The sequence below is a fragment of the Oncorhynchus keta genome, chromosome 28, assembly GCF_023373465.1.
Source record: "Oncorhynchus keta strain PuntledgeMale-10-30-2019 chromosome 28, Oket_V2, whole genome shotgun sequence".
Lineage (NCBI taxonomy): Eukaryota > Metazoa > Chordata > Actinopteri > Salmoniformes > Salmonidae > Oncorhynchus > Oncorhynchus keta.
Window position 1 is genome coordinate 46,013,528 of NC_068448.1, and position 18,298 is coordinate 46,031,825.

An 18,298-nucleotide genomic window follows, 5' to 3' on the forward strand; every position below is an offset into this window, starting at 1 on the left:
GTTGTCCATGAGGGTTACCTGGTGCCGTAACCCGTTGACCATGAGGGTTACCTGGTGCAGTAACCCGTTGTCCATGAGGGTCACCTGGTGCAGTAACCCGTTGACCATGAGGGTTACCTGGTGCAGTAACCCGTTGACCATGTGGGTCACCTGGTGCAGTAACCCATTGACCATGAGGGTCACCTGGTGCAGTAACCCGTGCAATCTCTGGAATAGGATAAAAATGGTCTCTGTGAGCGTGAACAGACCCCTGGAAACGTAAATGTGTGTGACTCAAACTAACTGGAGTTTATTCTGGGCTGGCTCTTCTTATGTGCATGTTTGAAAGTGAACCACTTTTCCGGCAGACACAATGGAACAGAGAAGAGCAGAGGTAATGGGTATCAACCCAGGTCAGACAACAAAAAGGGAAGCATCTCAGGGGAGTTTCGATAGGCTTGATGCATGCAGCGCTCAAACGTTTTGATATCTAGCGCCCCCCCAAAAGTCACAATAATTTAACAAACCACCATTTTGTTTGTTTTGCAGCCATATGTACTGGGAAAGGAAAACATAGTGTTCTATCATTATCAATGAGCTTTGAACAACATCCATAATAATTCTCTCAGCTCCTTAGAAGGCGCTTAATCAGGGAGAATTTAGCTCAGAGTAGACAATTACTGTAGGATGAAAATACTTTCTCTAGTAGACCTACATACACAGCGTGTGTAATGGACAAATTATTCTGTACATAAGGGCACAGTATATCTGACCAGGATGGAATATAATGTAGTTCAGCTTGCCTGAGAGGGTCCTCACGTGAAAATGAGGATGATCGCAGTGAAAGGAAGCCTGGCAAAGTAATGCTCTTGAATGTAGCCAGATGCAAGAAGCCCATCTGATAAAGCGGCCAATCCATCTTAATTCTTCCTGTCATGCTCGTTATCACTCAGCCAAAAGTGTGGCAAAAGTTAACCAAACAGGGAAAATGTACAATCAATACAGTTTTTGCTTCTGGATGAGAGCAACGAGAGTCTATCTCAAGAGGGAAAAACACACACTGTACATTTCCCCTCCCTCGCTCCTGTTTTCTCGGGCCCACCTCTCACATCCCTCCACCCCTCTCTTCTTTTCCCACTCCTGAGTGAATGTAATCAGCTGTGACATGAGAAAACACGCTCTCTGCCTGTCAGTGCCTTGCCAGTCCTCTGCTCGTCCTAGCTTCCCCAAACAGCTCCCTCCCTGGCTCCTCCTTGCCCTCACATCCGCTACTGTACATCAAAAGGCCATTAGGCCCTCCCAAACACCTCTAGTCCCAGGGTTGGCTGAAATGGCTTGGGGGCAGCCTCACACACAGCTCCTCCACTCTGGGTCCTCAGAGCGCAGTCTGCGTCACTGATGGACCTCTGTTGCCACTCTACTTATTGGCCATTGTCCCAAATTAACATTCGAAAGGACATTGAACATTGACGATGAGGGACGAGAAAGCCAGAAAGGCAAAAAGAACATCAGGGACAGAAAATGCCATGACAGTATAACACCAGAACATCCGTAACCATTCTAATGGCAGTGGGCCTGAGATGGGTGGGAGTGATGCGTGCTAATGGGGTGATGTCATCATAGCCTAGCAGTCTGACAGTTAGTTAACAGAGGAGGGGTGGGGGGCTGATAAAATAAAATGCATTAACTCCAGGAAATAGACATCCTTAGTGGTGGGAGAATGGCTATATTTAATGAATTTAATGAGGCTAAATGCTAATGAAGGAAGAGCAGAGTCCTGAAAACGTTCGGGCTAACTATAAAGGGATGATTGAGTGCAGGACAGTGGCCGTCAATTCTCTCGCTCATTAGCCTCATGTGAAATTAACAGCGGCTTGAATCATTACATGAAATCTGTTCTCGCCCATTCGTTGATAATTGTGGGGCTTGAGAGTTCACACTGGGTTCTATATCCATCCATCAGCAGAACAGTACATTTCCTGTGGTCAGAGGGGCCACCGACTGTGTGGCTAAAAAAGGTACCTTTTATAAAAATCCCTTTTATTCTCATTTCGTTCTGCTTAATAATCCATAATATTTGGCTTTTTTTCCCGGACGTGTTGAATTTACGGCAACTGTCTATATGATGAAGTACCATTCGTGGAAAAGAGCTGACCATTGCGATTTTACAAAGTGACACATTTGGTCCAGTTTGTATACAGTTGTAAAGTTGAGAAACATGCCCCTTTTTCTCAAGCTACGTTTCCTAAAATAGCAGAGAGAGTATTGCTCTGGCTGAGAGTGTGAAGTGGATGCATTGTATTCCTGGTCTGTGCTACTTCTCAGTTTACTACAGTAGTAAGTGGAAAATGAAACATCGGGTGAAAAAATGCACAGAATGACAACATTAGAGTATCACATGGTATAGAATTAGGGGCTGGTTTCTCAGACACAGATTAAGCATAGTCCTAGATTAGAAAGCAGGCTCAATAGAGATTATTCATAGGAAGTGCTTTTCAGTCTAGGACCAGGTTTAACCTGTGTCCAGGAAACTACCCCAAGAGATTGATTCAATTATTTTGGGTGTGTGTTTAACAATTTATGTTAAAAAGGTTAAGGAACAACAATCACCTAAACTAAATATATTGACAATTTTTCATGACCTGAGGGGAAATGCCGTCTCTTTTCAAATTGCTGTTATTTGACATATAAATATAGCATTTGAATTACTTTAATATCCTCCTAATCAATGACCGGTGATCTTTCCATGTCCTCAATTCAATATAGAAAGGGTCATCCGTGCTCCGGCCTTATAAACACAATAAAGGTAAATGATTACTCTTTACTGTGGTGTCCCAAAATACGGCTTATAATGAAGAGAAACGAGGGAGGTCGGAGGTCGAGGCCTGTCATGTGTCATTGACTCCAGAGATGAATCACAAGAGAGGGCCACTGTGGCCGAGACATAGTCACCCATGATCGATAAACCCCACCGCTCACACAACACACACATGTGCAAGCACACACACACACACACACGTGCACACACACGCACGCACACACAACGCTATATCAGCATTAAGTGGTGAGGATGAATTGATGACATTTACAGACTTTGTGTATTGATAATCTGCTTGTTTAAGTCCCGGGGCCGTGCTTTTTGAGAAGCTGCTTAAAGTGAACTAAATCTATTGGTTTTGTATTGTGGTCCATTCACAGAAGCATCAACATCAGTTTCACTCCGCTAATCAAATGAGGCCAAAGATAACCCCCCACATGGATGAATATAAGATGGAGCCTATACTTCCATTGCCTTAATTCCAATGGTGTATCAGCATTTAGAGTGTAGCTATCGAGTGACCCTAACATAACATGCAAATAACACACTTTCTGGTCATATTTTGCACTGACCAGAAATGGGGACTTTTGACTTGGCCTATAAGAGTAATGCAATAACATTGCATTAAAAGAGGATGCTTTTTGCGGTGCAGGTCAGTGCTGCTGTGCAGAATGGCTGTTTGCCTTGTGGTCACTAATGGGCATCAGAAATTACAGGCAGGAGAATCGTGCCCCGCAGGGGGACTGGCCTCCTCGGTGGAGTGGAGCACTTAGACAGCAGCTTCTGTCTGGGAGCCCACTGGAGGAGGAGGAGGAGGAGAAGGAAGAGGAGGGGGGAACTCAATGTCACGGCCTAGCCTCATAATTTAAGAAACCCTATTCCGTATCCACTGTTAAGTGAGCCTTGGCTTGGCTTCCCAACCCCAAGGCTCCCCTGTGGGCATCTAATGCGTGTCGCCCCCAGTGTGAGTGCAGGTGGATCGGGGAACCAAGTCTTACTACTAGGCTGAGTTGGTTACCTCCTCTCTTCTCCCCAGCTCTCTGCCTGCCCAGTGGGAGAGAAAGGCTGGGGAAGAAGAAGAAGCACCAAAACACAGACGGGAAGTAGTAAATAGGGGAGTATGCCTCTGCAGAGCCACACAGCAACAGAATGCAGTTGATAAAGGATACCTGCTTGTTACATACCTAATAAAAAAAATGTGCAGGAATTGTCCATGGGCTAGAGTGAAAAATGTATTATTCTTTCAGAAAATATAGTAAATATATATATATATATTTTTTACTTCTTCAAATGTATTTGGTCCTGAGTCTAAAGATTTCCTTCGGGCCTAATCCCTCTAATTTGAAGTAAATAAAAGCAGTAAGGCTGTCATGCTGTTTCCCTCATCTCCCTCCACCTATGCTGCTGTATAAATATTCATATGAGAAATGTGCCGCTGTCTATTGATGGACAACAGTCTTATTTTCTGCTTCAGTCCACAGTGCCCATTTGTATTTCTAAATGGTGGTGGTGGCGCTGAGGTCGCTATGTAAGGCCATTTTCTGCCTTCTTAAGAGCCAGCTCTCCTGTGCATTAATGAAACTCCCTCCCTCCACCTCCTCCCAACTTGAGCTGCTGAGGAGCCTGACTACCGACAAGGCCCTGCTGCTAGCACTAGACAGCAGTGACGGCACAACACTTAAGACGGGGTGGCAGGGTAGCCTAGTGGTTAGAGCGTTGGACTAGTAACTGGAAGGTTGCGAGTTCAAACCCCTGAGCTGACAAGGTACAAATCTGTCGTTCTACCCCTGAACAGGCAGTTAACCCACTGTTCCTAGGCCGTCATTGAAAATAAGAATTTGTTCTTAACTCACTTGCCTGGTTAAATAAAGGTAAAATAAAATAAAAAAAGACATCTATCCCCAGCTGCTCATTTACACACTTTTTTTAAATTTAAAGAACACGCTAGTAACAAATGAGTTGAATCCAGTGCTTTATGGAAAAATATGCTGCATTTTAATTCAGTAGTAGTTACTGCGATATGACCATATATCTGTGCTGTTTGTATTAGACCTATGACGTCTTTTAATTCACCTCTAACACTGTATTTCTGAGTGGTAAAGGACAATTTCATAGACTTTACATGAGTCCTGTTAGATATGATACTATCACACTAAGAACTATTGGGCATGGAAATCATGTTGTACATTTAGCATGCTAGGGGCATGTCATCTTAATTTACATGTAATACACTGTGGAATTATCCGGGGCTGCATGAGTAAATTAAGCAGGCGAGTACCTGATCTGGAAAATCAATTAAATCGATATGCAAGAGCCATTCAAAACACACAAAAAGAGGAATGAAACAAATTTAAGGGTGCTGATTCTAACAGTGGTTGACATAGGCAAAAGTGCGGCTGCAGCGGCAGACAGTGACACGGGTGTTTTGAAGGGGCGTCAGCTGGAGACAAAAGCAGTTGAGATGGGCTGGAGACCGACCGAGGGGAAGGAGGGAGGGAGGGAGTGCAAGAGATGGAGAGAGTGCAGACAGCCCAGGCCCCTGAAAGCCTGTTGTGGTGGGCAGGGCCTGACCTTGGTGACGATGGGTTTTCACGAGAGGGCTCTTAATGAAGCTTGATTGTCAGGGACTACTGAGGGAGCCGAAGGGGAGTCGGGCGAGGAGGGGAGAGAAGAGAGGAGGAAGAAGAAAGAGCGAGAAAAGGATAGGGGAGAGAGAAAGGGCCCAGGTAATTGCAGCACTTGTGGGTCTGATGCCCCGCGGTCCTGTGACGTCGGGGTGCACTGGGGAAGAGAAGGAAGGAGAGAGAGGGAGAGAAAGAGATGTCCGCAGACGTTTTGGTGGTAAATTGTGGAGCGCTGGAACAGGAAGGAGGGAGATAGAGAGAGAGAGCAGGGCTCTGGGCAGTAATTACCCCAGCGAGTCTGTGGGATGGAGGGATGGAATAGAGTGGACAGGCCCAGTGTGGAGCTCTGACAGGGACGGAGAAGAGGAAAGCTGAGGACTGCAGGGGGGAGGCCAGGCAGACGGCAGGAAGCTGACAGAGGGATGGAGACAGGACATACTGTAAGCCCTGAAACCACAGAACTAGACACCGCTAGACACTGCGCCAAGGTTAAGGGCTATAAGTGAACACATACACACACACACACACACACACACACACACACACACACACACACACAGCATGTGACAGGACAGCCCAGACCAGTACAAGAGGTACTGTAGGGCTGGCGAATGATACTGTTCATGAGCCTCTGGAAGATGTCGCTCGCACAAGAAACAACAGATAAGGTTCAGGCAGACTGAGTATTGTACCTAACCAACCAGACAGTTTGCTTTAAGAGACATTCTACATTCTTGTTTCTATAGAAGAACAGGAAAGTGGAGAAAGGACATGTGAGAACTCAGAAAAAGAAACAAATCAAACAGAAATGAAAGGAATAGAATGTGAAAAGAAAGAGCGGAAGAGAGTGATAACATATGGTAGAATGTGTGTGTGTGTGTGTGTGTGTGTATGTGTGTGTGTGTGTGTGTGTGTGTGTGTGTGTGTGTGTGTGTGTGTGTGTGTGTGTGTGTGTGTGTGTGTGTGTGTGTGTGTGTGTGTGTGTGTGTGTGTGTGTGTGTGTGTGTGTGTGTGTGTGTGTGTGCAAGCAAACCTGTGTCTGTGTGTGTGTGCCTGTGAGTGTGTTAGCTCCACTGAATGGAGCAGAGGGGTCACGAGGGCCCGGGCTCAGCGAATGGAATTAGAGAGAGTTGACGGGCTGGCCTAAGCCTCCCACTGCCACGGATCAGTATGTAGCAGCCTCTCTCTCCCTCCTCTGCCTCTCCCTGCCGGGGGCCGATGTAACTCAGTGGACTGGCAAATTACACCAGACCTACAGCTGTAGCCCGACATTATGATTAATTTGATCAGTAATTTCTCCTGTTTTTCATTTTAATCGCCGCGACCATTCTGCTGTGGCAGGTCTTTCAGATCTAATTAAGATCAATTCTGGTGTAACAGGCTTGGCGAGCGCCGTCAAATCCCTGAGCTCTGCTGGGCGTGGAGAAAACCTGCACCTCTATTCAATCAACTTCCAGCAAATCCAGCCCGGATCCAGCAATCAGGCCATTAACACACTTAAGCAAATTTCATAATCTCCCTCCCCGTCTATTTGCCATCACTGTGGAGGGAGGCCCCCTCTGCGAGCGCCTGGAACTCAGCATGCTGGAGTGGGGTGTGAGACAGGAGGTCGTAGTGTAGTAGGGCTGGCTGCTGTGGTGGAGACGCACCGAGGAACGGGAGAGTGAACCTCTCGTTGTGCTCAAAGTTCAACTGTGGAGAGTCCGCCAGTAAACCTAGGCTGTTAGGCTACTCTACTGAAACATGGAGGGAGCAGCAGTGAAACAGCAGCATCGTCTCTCTTCATCCACTCCGATGTTGATATTAGAAGCCAGTGGATGTTAGTTTCTCGACATGCAAAGACGAGCTCGGACCGTTGATTCTATTCTAAAAGGTTCACCGTGAGCATCATCTCCCAGTGGGGGACAATTAGGAGAGTAATATCATCCTAATGACTGTTTGTCTGTCTGACACTCCCCCTGGTTCTTAAAACAAAGGGTTGAATGGCTGAGTGGTCTTGTGTGTGTGAATAATAGGTGAACAATAAAAGGGCTGTGATCTGTACATCCCAAATGGCACCCTATTCCCTATTTAGTGCACTACTTTCGACAAGAGCCCTATAACCTAATGTGAGGACTAATTATGGCATGCCTTGGCTGTATAGATTCCCAATACAACACTTTTGTATTTTAGTCCCACATGGCCAAAGCAATAATGCAAAATACGTAATGAAAATGTACTCTAAGGCCAATTATGGTTTAGAATTCTCAGAGGAAAGGTTTAATGTAGCATGCATGCACACACACAGACACAGACACACCCACCCACGCACCACCACACACACCCACACACACTCAGGGGGTTACAGATGGGGACTCTCCCCGGATGGAGGCCTCTATGGATTAACCAAATTGATGCTCAGTGACTCTTAACTGAAAATGTAATCATTGACCTGGGTGTTGAGGGTGGAGGGTGCAGATGGATGGAGGGCCCCAAATCATATCGCAGACTTGAGTGTGTCGAGACCTGGGCAGGACTGCTGTCAGCAGAGAAGGGTTGTCTCCCAATTGGCACCCTATTCCCTGCGTAGTGCACTACATAGTGCACCCGGTCAAAGTAGTGCACTATGCAGGGAATAGGGTGCCATTTGGGATGCACTCAAGAACTGTCCATGGAGGGACCCTCACCGGGTGACATAGCAACGCCCTCAGTGACAACCCCAGCAGAGAGAGAGAGAGAGATTAAACATTTCACACCCAGCCTGCCTACCTCCCTCTCACATCAGCCTTAATACCATTGGACGAGGCAATATCTTAATGATGGCCTCTTCGGCTCCCCTCCAGGGTGGTCAATTTATCTATATATCTGTCTATCCCCAGTCATTATAATCAGGATCTCAGCTTCTTTATCTAATACAATCCATGCTAAGAACAGGGTGTGATTGTGGGGAAACTAGTGAAAGATGTCATAACAGCACTAATAAATTATGATTTATCATTTTAATAAAGCATTAGAATGTATTGTGACTATGCCAGGCAGAGGCAGGGATTGCTCTCTGTAGCTCTGCTTTCAAAGAAGTTCTATAAAACCCATGCTTTCTAAGACATTCCTCAAACACACTAAAATATTCAGAGAAGAAAATGGGGGGCTTTGCTTGACTGTAATGTACTAACATTAGAACACTTATTTACTCCAGAAAATAACATTATTGTTAGGCTTTGGCACTTATGCTGGGCGTGTCTGATTGGACCAGTACTGTGTATTCATCCCAAATAGCACCTTATTTCCTATATAGTAGGGTTGGGCGGTATCCAGATTTTCATATCGTTATACCATCCTTCTCTCATCCCGGGATTTACGGTATTACCGGCTTATTACACAAGGGGGCGGCAACATTTAATAAAATAAATAAAAAAGCCAACTGAGCGTCTATTACCAGAATTACAAACTCATTTGTAATTTCCATGGAGGCTGCTAACTAAATATGCTAACGAGCGCAAAATAAATAATAAATAATTACAAAGACACTCAGTCCAGCTCAAAGTTATACACATATACTGTAGGTAGCTACATATGTCATTTTTGTTAAGTTTTGACATTTACAAGCGGATGTGAATGAGAGATATTGTCCAAATGAACAGTACTGGCTTTAGAGCAGCATGTGTCCCCACTCTAGGGAGCAGATGGGCCGAGAAAGGAGAAGAGAAGAAGAAAACTTAAGGAAATCAAAAGAGAGCGGTGGCAGCTGTACAGATAACTCATCCAAAGGGCTTTGACTTCTCAAACACGGGGGGTCGCGTTAACACAGAATTCTAAAACGCATAAGAAATATCTTGCTGCGTTTTGTAAATGCAGATCTAAAATGCTTCTTATTGCCAATTCTGCTCGGCTTCAGACTCATTTTGTGCTTCAGTTGCATTTCTCCACTCAGATGAGAATTCACTAATGGGCATTCTATCAGCAGGCAGCTCTCTGACTGATGTGGAGCTACTTTTCTCGGGTACTTTTCTAGGTGTAGCCAGCCTACTGTTCTCAAGTAAAATGATAGATTAACTTTATGAAAAACATGAGGAAATGGAGCTGGCTACATTCTTTCTATGATAAACAGAAATATGATGGCCATGCAGTGTTTTTAAAAAAAATAAGGTAATATAGCCTACAAGTGTGGCTGCCCGCCAAATAGCGTTGCACTTCTGTTGTCATCTGATGAAAATTAAGCTATTTTCTGCCAAAGGTGTTGCACTAATGTCTTTTCTGTGAAGGATAACTATAGTTGCATGTCCCTGTTCTCTCTATTGAAGCAACAAAACACACTTGAGTTTCAATATATATTTACAAACAAACACGTGACTGGCTCAACTGTTCTGGAGAACTACGGTAAGCTTCATAATGTAAAATAATGTGACAAGTTGACTGCAGGTATTGCACAAGTTGACTGCAGGTATTTACTTTAAAAGTATCTGCAAATATTAAAATGTATAAACAAGCTTCAAATAAATAGTTTCAATGGTTTTGACGGTATTGAAAAACCATCCTGTGGCTATTTCCAAATACCCTGGTACACGGTATACAGCCCTATGGGCCCTGGTCAGAAGTAGTGCACTATGAAGGGAATAGGGTGCCATTTGGGATACACAGCCTTTCACTAGCCCAATCTACCGTCAGCGCTCAGGCTTCATTGCCATTGCTGGACTGTGGCTACAGTATATGGTTGGCATCTAGGTCTGGGAGGCAGGCAGCAGCTAGCAAGCCTTTGGAGGTCATTAAATGCGGGCGTCTGTTTTTCCTGCTGAGTCTCACTAGGCCATGACAGGGCCGGAGAGGGGTGCAAGGGGAGAAACAAATGGCTGTACTCATCCCGGCCTTAAAGAAGGGCGCAGCGCCACAACACAATAAGGGCCTGACGCTGATGAATGTGGCTGAGGAGAGGGAGGCGAATCTGGCCAGGCTCCACCAGAAATGAAACCACAGGGATATAAAATAGGTTATTATCGTCAGATGGACAGAAGGGGGCCAAGATTGATGGACAGACAAACTGACTGAAAAGTAGGTCGGATGAGGGAAGGGAAGGGCAGCTCAGCTAAAAAAGGACTGATAAATGTTGATGAGAGCTGGGATGGATAACATTATCTATCCGAGATGGATCAGTTGGAAAAGTTATGCATGATGGCTCGAGACTCGGGTTTAGTGTGCTTTGAAGAAACCTCTCACTGTAGGATGACCTTGTCGATGAGATGCACATTTGATGTTCCCCACACTGACAGCAGAGCTGCCTGCCATGAGTCAAACACTGGGTTTTGTTTCATATCAAGTATAGAATAGAGTACCTGGACAAACCAGGTCTATTAAGTAGGCATCAGCATGGTGCTATCTTGAGGTTGGCCTCCGTCTCTATACAACGCACCCAACTATAGCATATCACCACTAGTAAGACAATTGAAAAACACACCCATTCGCTGAAGTTTTGTATGAGGGTGTCAAAGGAACAGCAGCAAAAAGCAATAAGGTCTACGTAAACGACTATTCTTCCAACTTGGATAACAAAGTTAAAGATCATTTTGTGACTAAACCATTGGCGTACACTAACAGGAGGGGGTAAGAGTGAGCTCACCTGCAGTGGCATGGGCGGGGTGACGGGCGAGGGTAGGCTGCGGGCCGGCGATTGGTTTTGCCGGAGGGGCGAAGACTGTGGCGGTTGGCCAGAGCCAGTCATGGAGGTGGTGGATGAGGAGGCGGAGCCAGGGGAGGGGACCGAGACAGAGGACTGCTGAAGGCCGGGCGGGGAGATGCGACCCCGCGATGACAGCTGGTTGTGGGCGTGGCTGTGGGAGTGTTGATGCTGCTGATGGCGGTGTTGCTGTTGCTGATGGTGGTGCTGTTGTTGCTGATGGTGGTGCTGTTGTATCTGTTGGAGCTGCTGCAGGTGCTGAAGCTGGGAGTTCAGGGATGAGGTAGCTGGAGAAGGAAGAGAAACAGAAGCAGAGTGTCAACCTCCTGATATCATCTCCCTTGTTATCATCATCACCGTCTAAAACTAGTCAGATACATTCAGAAGCTATTGTAAGACATTCATGTGCAATCATGAAAACCAGCAGTCAGGTTATCATACTGAAAAAGAATGCTCACACCTCACACGATACATACTAGGTGGAGGTGTGGAACGATGATGTAAATTGGGCAGCGCCACAACAAGGTCCTGTAGTTTTTTAACTTCTACAGCGGACTTACAGAACCACTTAACTTCAAGTTAGAGGACAAAGCTATATACATTGATTGACATAATTGCTCTCTCTAGAGAGAATCTGTTCAATTTCACGCAATGGATGCCACGATCTTGGGTTTAATTGCGGAAAATCTCCTATGAAGAGCCATTCATCTTGACTGGACATCTTAAGAAATCAATCCATTAACTAATTGGATTCAATAATGGCATGCCATTATCCTCATTTCTAGATTTAAATGTTCATACATTTCATGCACAGTTTCAGTGAAACACCGAGGCAGAGATGTTTCAGAGAGACAGACACGCATCCTCGAGTTTGACAGGGGAACAGGACTCCCGAATCTCGCGGGTCTCGCGGGATTCTGGCAGGAATGGGAGTAAAGTTCTAGAGTCCAAGTTCGAGACAGGATGGGACAGGATCAACAGTCTACAGTGACGGGTAGTACAGGAATAGTTATAAAATATTGTTTTTTTCCTGCGTAAATATGTCATGTGTGGAGCAAGTGTGTAGGCTAGGCTTTATACTGTTTACTTAATAAACATTTGTTTTAAAGGTCATTTCCCCTCTGTCCCTTCTGTCGGCTCACTCCAGTTGTTGCCAGTCACTAGGTTTCAGATGCCAACCGACATCAGTAGGCTAAATGATGAGGCGTTCAAGGAATTGCAATGTCTTGTTGCAGCCAAGGACCCATCACTAACATTAACATTAGAGCCATGGAAAGAGCGATGTTTTAGCAACATTTTATGGAGTTGTCAGTTGACAAGGAAGGCTTGTAAAAAAAAATGCTGTGGTTTAATCAAATAGGCTACCAACCGGAGAGCGGGAGCTGTACTCCTAACAACTTTACTGTCAAGCCCAATTGTTTATGTATTTAACTAAACCCGTATCATCTGAGGTGAAGAGCAAAATAGAAATAGATTGACTTATGCAGTACTGCCACTCGGTTTTTATTTTGTATGTTCATGTTGTAAATGTTCATATGGGGCTCCCAGGTGGCGCAGTGGTCTAAGGCACTGCATCTCAGTGCTAGAGGTGTCACTACAGACAACCTGGTTTGAATCCAGGCTGTATCACAACCAGCTGTGATTGGGAGTCCCATAGGGCAGCTGTCACACCCTGACCATAGAGAGCCCTTGGATTCTCTATAGTGGTTTAGGTCAGGGTGTGACTAGGGTGGTGTTCTAGAATGTGTATTTCTATGTTGGTGTTTTGTATGGTTCCCAATTAGAGGCAGCTGGTAATCGTCTTCACGTTCTTTGTAAGTTTTGGTTCTAGTTTCACTTTGTATTAAAAGAATGTGGAACTCAATGCACGTTGCGCTTTGGCCCATTTTGAATTCTGTGACAGCAGCGCGTAATTGGCCCAGTGTCATCTGGGTTTGGCTGGTGTCGGCTGTCTCTATCCTCATCCTCCAGCCTTAAAATCGATCTACATTTAGGTAATTTAGAATATGCTCTTATCCAGAGCCATTTAGGCCTACAGTCATTGCATTTAACTAAAATAGTAAAGACAACCACATATCACAGTCGCATATTACATTACTGAAATTATTTTCAATACTTCCTAAACAAGCACAATAGCCAACATATTTCTGAGTGCAAGAAATCGCATGGGACGGGACAGGAGTGATTTTTATCGGGAATGGACAGAAAAGTTCCGGAGTTGTAGAAGTGTTTCGGAATCAGGACAGTACAGGAAAAAAATTGACAGGACAAGACTGGAAAAGGAATACATTTTCACTCCCATAATATGCTATACTTACTGTACATGTACAGTGTATTTAGAAAGTATTCAGACCCCTTCACTTATTCCACATTCTGTCGCGTTACAGCCTTATTCTAAAATGTATTAAATAAAAAATAATCCTCATCAATCTACAAAATACCCCGTAATGATAGGTTTTTAATACCCCGAAAACAGGTTTTTAGATTTTTTTGCAAATGTATAAAAAATAAAATACAGAAATACCTTATTTACATAAGTATTCAGATCCTTTGCTATGAAATTGAGCTCAAGTGCATCCTGTTTCCATTGATCATCTTTGAGCTGTTTCTACAATAAATGTAATTGATTGGACATGATTTGGAAAGGCACACACCTGTCTATAGAAGGTCCCACAGTTGACAGTGAATGTCAGAGCTAAAACTAAGCCATGAGGTCGAATGAATTGTCCATAGAGCTACGAGAGAGGATTTTGTCGATGTACAGATCTGAGGAAGGGTACCAAAAAAAAACTCTGCAGCATTGAAGGTCCGCAAGAACACAGTGGCCTCCATCATTCTTAAATGGAAGATGTTAGGAACCACCAAGACTCTTCCTAGAGCTGGCTGCCTGGCCAAACTGAGCAATCGGGGAGAAGAGCCTTGGTCAGGGAGGTGACCAAGAATCAGATGGTTACTCTGATAGTGAGTTCCTCTGTGGAGATGGGAGAACCTTCCAGAAGGACAACCATCTCTGCAGCACTCCAGCAATCAGGCCTTTACAGTATGTTAGAGTGGCCAGACGGAAGCCACTCCTCAGTAAAAGGTGTTTGCTTGGTGTTTGCCAAAATACACCTGAAGGACTCTCAGACAATGAGAAACAAGATTCTCTGGTCTGATGAAACCAAGATTGAATTCTTTGGCCTGAATGCCAAGCGTCACGTCTGGAGGAAACCAGGCAATACCTGGCCAATACCATCCCTTCGGTGAAGCATGGTGGTGGCAGCATCATGCTGTGCGAATGTTTTTCAGTGGCAGGGACTGGGAGACTATTCAGGATCAAGGAACAATGAATGGAGCAGAGAGTACAGAGAGATCCTTGATGAAAACATGCTCCAGAGTGCTCAGGACCTCAGACTGGGGCAAAGGTTCACCTTCCAATAGGACAACGACCCTAAGCACACAGCCCAGACAACACAGGAGTGGCTTTGGGACACGTCTCTGAATATCCTTGAGTGACCCAGCCAGTGCTCGGACTTGAATTCAATCTAACATCTCTGGAGATACCTGAAAATAGCTGTGCAGCGACGCCACCCATCCAACCTGACAGAGCTTGAGAGGATCTGCAGAGAAGACTGGGAGAATCTCCCCAAATACAGGTGTGCCAAGCTTGTAGCGTCACACCCAAGAAGAGTCAAGGCTGTAATTGCTGCCAAAGGTTCTTCAACAAAGCACAGAGTAAAGGGTTTGAATTATAATGTAAATGTGATATTTCAGTTTTTTGAAAACCTCTTTTTGCTTTGTCATTATGGGGTATTGTGTGTAGATTAGTGGGGGGAAAAACTATTTAAGCAATTTAAGAATAAGGCTGTAATGTAACAAAATGTGGAAAAAGTCAAGGGGTCTGAATACTTTCCTAGTGCTCTGTATTCAGCCCTTCTATAGTACAGTATGTGATGGCACAAATTTGTAACCATTGACTCTGAAATTCCTTGGTTCTTATTGTTTAACAAAGCCCTAAGTGACTGTATAAGTGACTGTATGTGACTATATAAGTGACTATATAAGTGACTGTATAAGTGACTGTATAAGTGACTGTATTGACCTAAGGCTTACAGCATTTTATCCGTTATCACTCAGTAATTAGAATGAAGAGAGTGCAAAAACCAGACGATTTCTAACAACAAAACCAAATATAAAGACATGCATACCAGTTGATTTGACCAATTCATCACATTTCTAACTGACCCACTCGTTCTCCAGTGAAAGGAAGGGGAAGACTACGCTCTGAGAGGTAGAACATTTGGCCATTCATTTGACTGTGAATCTACTTGACTTTGTCCGTTGGGAAGTGGTACTGACGGTGTGGTGCACGTCCGGCACCAGACAAAGATCCGATTGATGTTCAGAGGGCTCTTGCCACTCACTGTAGGGCTATCTGCAGCCTAAGACTTTGTTTTTGCCAGGTCTGGGACGACGTGTGAGAGTACTACAGTATATTGCCAGAGTACTACTTTCTATATGTTATGAATGCTATTTTAAGCCGTATAACATCAATATAACATTTAGTGACAAGGCTACCGCAATAGTTGTTTTTCAGCCTTGAAAAACCACGAGAGGTCTCGAAAAATTGAGAGAATAACAACAGATCAATGGCACACAAAAATTGTGTTGATTTGGCGTATCGATAATGCAACAGAGCATTCGTGAATAGAGGGGTAGGCAAACTTGTATACGTACTGAATCATTACACTTCACTAATTATGTTTCATAGTGAGATGAATAAATAAAACATCAGGGCAGACATTTCTTTGATTAGTCTGTTCGCTGTTGGTTCTGGACAGGCGCATACGAACATTTGATCAGGACCTCCCCATTTTCCTCAGTTCTAAAGTAGCAGAAGAAGAATGCCAGCGAAGGAAGCTCGTGAGTACGTCTCAAATGCCACCCTATTCCTTATATAATGCACTACTTTTTGTTACCAGAGCCCTATCGGACCCTGCTCAAAAGTGTTGCACTTTAAAAAGGAATAGCTTACCATTTAGGACGTGACCAGTGTCTCTGGGCCAGTAAACAGCAGCAACACTTTTACATTTCTTCTACCTTCTGACACATTGACACCTCTCCCAAACCCCACCATGAATTATATATCATCTTGGGCTCGCGAAAGCGAAAGAGTCCAATTCTCGCTTGAAATGTTGGGGCAAGATGTCTCGCAATGTATGACAGGACCGGGCGCCTCTCTCTGTCTTCCCTTACAAGTGAACCACAAGAAAATGTGGAGTGCGCCAGTTAAAAGATGGAAAAAATGGGACGAATGAAAGAAAGACAGAACGAACAAACGAAAAGGAGAGCGCGCGCGCGCGAGAGAGAGAGAAATAGAAAATGTCTGTACATTTTTTTTAAAACATCGAAACCTAGGGACGATCAAAGACGATTCGGAGAATTTCCTCCAAGCGCTGACCTGAGGCAGAGGAGGAAAGAGTGGCACGACAAAGGAATATGAAGAAGAAGGAAAACAAATACTGAGGGAATATGGAAGAAGCCCCATGTGGCCTTATTATAAGGGCTGCACCACAGGTAACTATATTCTTTAACAGCTGTGGTTTATAAATTCTGTCATCTTGTGAAGACTTTCAAGCCCACTGACCCTTCTACCCCTTGTAACTGGGCACCCGGCTTTAGGAAGCACATTCTTCTAACTGCGGCTGTCTGATGGCTTTGGCTGAGCACATGATCCAGCAGCCCTGTCTCCACTAATTGTTTGTGCTCTCCCTCTCTCCTCAAGCAGACAGTGGATGGATGGAGGAAGAGAAAGGGAGGCTCGGTGAAGTTGGAGACAGGCCAAAAGGCTGCTGGGATCCTATGGAGCTCATTATATGCTCTACACTTCCCTGGCTGCGTGCTCACCAATCCTAGTACTATGTTGGAGTGGTCCTCTCACTTATATAGGCACCATGCTTAGTGGTAAAAGAGCGAGGCTCCCAATCTGACTGTTGAACCAGCAATCCTCTGTTAATGAGGATAATAAGGAACAAGCCACATCACAGAAGAAGGACTCAAAAGACATGAATCAACTAAAAACATTAGATGTGCATTTCAGTAACACTTCTGGACCATAAGAGGTCCCACCCAGTAGGTGGGAGATGAAATCCTTCAAATAGCATACAACGATTCTCTGCACCACAGAGGGGTATGAGTCACGAGACCTGCGTGGTTCTAGGACCCAGGATACTGTAGGCTCTTGTCTACTTTGTTTCACCGGGGATGGTGCCACGGTTCAAAAAAATAATAATCGACTGTCGTCTTTGACTGCCGCCGCCCTGACTCTTTGTGAAGTACGAAGCGAGGCTGATTGTCAGAGGTCGAAAAGGCTAGGTCAAAACCTGCTTGTTCGTCAGACACAATGCTATTTTTGTTTCCTGTGTCGCTCAGGGGAGGAGGAGAGAGAAGCAGCCACCTCTCTCATTACCACAGAGCCCTCTCTGGTCCCTGCCAACCCTCTGTTAACGCAGTTCTCTCTCTGGGCTTGATTTGGACTCTGTTGTTTTCTCCTCTGTGTTAACAACAGCTCAGCCCTGTGTTTGTGTGTGTGTGTGTGCGCGCAATGAGCATTAGTCATATCTGTCTGCTCTGCACAATGCATGTGTGGTAACTCTTTTCTTTAGAGTTAGGACACATTTATACAAGGTGCAATGAAAAAGGCGCAACATAAAGGAAGGCCAAGTATTTGTCCAGTTATATACAGTATCGAAAGAAGGTCATCAATGGCAAAAGGTGATGTTATAATTGAAAGGAGAAGCCTTCAATGGGATTGTGTCTACCTCCATGCTCATCACACTCAGTTCACAGAAAAGGCCGAAGTAGTAACGAAGTAGCCATCATGTCCAGATAAAGGAACATTGACTGGCCTGGCTTCAACCCACAATGTTTACCCCATAGATAGCCTTGCTCTTTACACTTCACTGAATGGACTGGACTCCTCTTTCTTTCGTGGTATAGTGTATATCGCACAAACCGTTTGAATACAATATAAAGATGAGGAGTCCAGTCCATCCAATGAACTGCAAAGAGTTCTTCAAGTACGAAAAATAGTCTAGGTCACAACAGTCGGTGCAAGCTGTACAGTCGTGGCCAAAAGTTTTGAGAATGACACAAATATTATTTTTCACTATGTCTGCAGCCTCAGTTTATATGATGGCAATCTGCCTCATTGTTGTGAAGAAGGCTTCAGGGCGCCCAAGAAAGTCCAGC

At 44.7% G+C, this 18,298-nt stretch overlaps 1 protein-coding gene across 1 annotated transcript in view; it reads right to left on the reverse strand.

Moving 5' to 3' along the window:
* LOC118361134 (POU domain, class 6, transcription factor 2-like) overlaps positions 1-18,298 on the reverse strand; it is a 117,652-nt gene that overhangs the window by 50,391 nt on the left and 48,963 nt on the right. The window contains exons 4-5 of the mRNA XM_035740894.2: positions 11,926-11,985; positions 11,012-11,355 (exon numbers count right to left, since the gene is read on the reverse strand). Coding sequence (XP_035596787.1) covers positions 11,012-11,355; positions 11,926-11,985 — 404 coding nt within the window. The remainder of the gene's footprint in view (positions 1-11,011; positions 11,356-11,925; positions 11,986-18,298) is intronic.